The following is a 1,567-nucleotide window of genomic DNA, read 5'->3' on the forward strand; positions in this document are numbered from 1 at the left end:
AGCGGGTGGGCTTGCGGAGGATTGTAGTCGCCTTTGGCCTTCTTCGCCCCGTCCGGGAAGCTTGCCGTCGAGGTAGCACACCTCCGCTGGCGGCATCTCGCCCTTGCTGTTCGGGGGCAGTGGGAGCCGCCGGACTTGCATGCATGGTTAGGGCGGGGACCACTGGTAACTGGCCAACGCCCTGCCGGGCTACCAGCGCACGGAGCCGTTCGATCTCGGCTTGCAGGGCTTGCACTTGAGCGGGAACAGCATGGTCGTCCTGGCCTACAACTCCTGCGTGATTGCACAGGCCTGAGCCGCGGGGTCCTTGGTCGCGGCGCTCTCTTCGACTGTGGTACCGGGCGAAAACGATGCCATGAACTCGTGTAGGTCGAACCCGCCGCCGGACCTCGACGTAGCCACCGGACGCTTCGCGACCGCCACCGCCTTGGCTTGCTTGGTCTTCGCCGAGGCCACCGTCCTCTTCGGCCTCTTCGCAGGTGGAGCCGGCGGCTTGTCCTCAGGTCGGAGTCGGAGTCGCGGCCGCTGTCACCCGTGGGCTTCCTTGGTGTCCCCGCAGTCGATGCCACCGTGGCGCGCTTCCACACCTTCTTCTTACCCGTGCGGGCGTCGACCACAGCTTCACCAGAAGCCGGCTTCGATGTCGCCCGCTTGCTCGTGCGTAGCGGTGCGGGATCGGACGTGCGCCTCGCAGGCCCACGCTACATCCACCTCGGCTCTGTCTCGTCGCCAAGTTCCTTCTCGCTCTCGTCTACGGTCGGTGCAATCGGGCCTCGATCCGGCTCCGCTCTGTCAAGTTCGGATACGATGCCTCGTCCTCCTCCACCTCATTTAATCTCCATGAAGGTCTTCCAGCTTCTGTTTCTCGCGGTGACAGTCGCCAGCACCAGCGCTCGCGGCTCGTCCACCTCTAGCTCCGGGTCAGTAGCCGCCGGCGACTCGTCCTTCTCTCTCGATGCGTCTTCCAGCTCCGACACCACCCCATCTGCAACTCTCGCCACCGAGGTGCTCTCCGCCTCGCCGTCGTCAAACTCCAGCGCTCCAGCCCTGATAGCTCAGCTCGTCCACCGCCGCCACCGAGGTGTCCTCATCCTCCACGGACGCGTCCGTCAGCGTGTCCCTGGATGCCTCGGCCAGCTCGAGCGGGACTCCCTCCTCGCTCATCAGCTCCTCCAGCGCGTCAACACCCACGTCCAGCTCCTATGCCGACCAGTACCAGTCCACAACAAGTCCTCCGACGACCACCGAAGTGTCCATCTCGTCAAACAGCAAGAGTGTGTCCAAGTCCAGTTCCGGTTCCAACTCGGCGACTACACTCGCTACCAACTTGGTTCTGGCTGCCACCGCCCTCGTGACCGTCAGAGTCTCCCTCTTGTAGACCCAAATAGACGTCCACCGTCCACCTTCAGGCGTAACATACTTTAAAAAAAAGTCCACTTCGTTATCGACACAATTTCCAGAATCTCTCCCATTTGTAGCAGAGTTTTGGTTCCCGAAGTAACCACCTAGTCTGCAGTAGATGGTTTATTTACCTCTGGTGGTGCAGTATCAGGGCTACTTGACTGTT

General features: G+C 61.9%; 1 protein-coding gene across 1 annotated transcript; it reads right to left on the reverse strand.

Moving 5' to 3' along the window:
* Positions 1-1,026: 1,026 nt before the first annotated feature.
* Positions 1,027-1,200, reverse strand: IUM83_17520 (uncharacterized protein; the record flags this gene model as incomplete). Its single annotated transcript, XM_067942471.1, has 1 exon — positions 1,027-1,200. A coding segment is annotated over one exon (174 nt), but the record flags the coding sequence as incomplete, so codon positions are not given.
* Positions 1,201-1,567: the final 367 nt, after the last annotated feature.

The sequence above is a fragment of the Phytophthora cinnamomi genome (assembly GCF_018691715.1).
Source record: "Phytophthora cinnamomi strain GKB4 chromosome Unknown Contig41, whole genome shotgun sequence".
NCBI lineage: Eukaryota > Oomycota > Peronosporomycetes > Peronosporales > Peronosporaceae > Phytophthora > Phytophthora cinnamomi.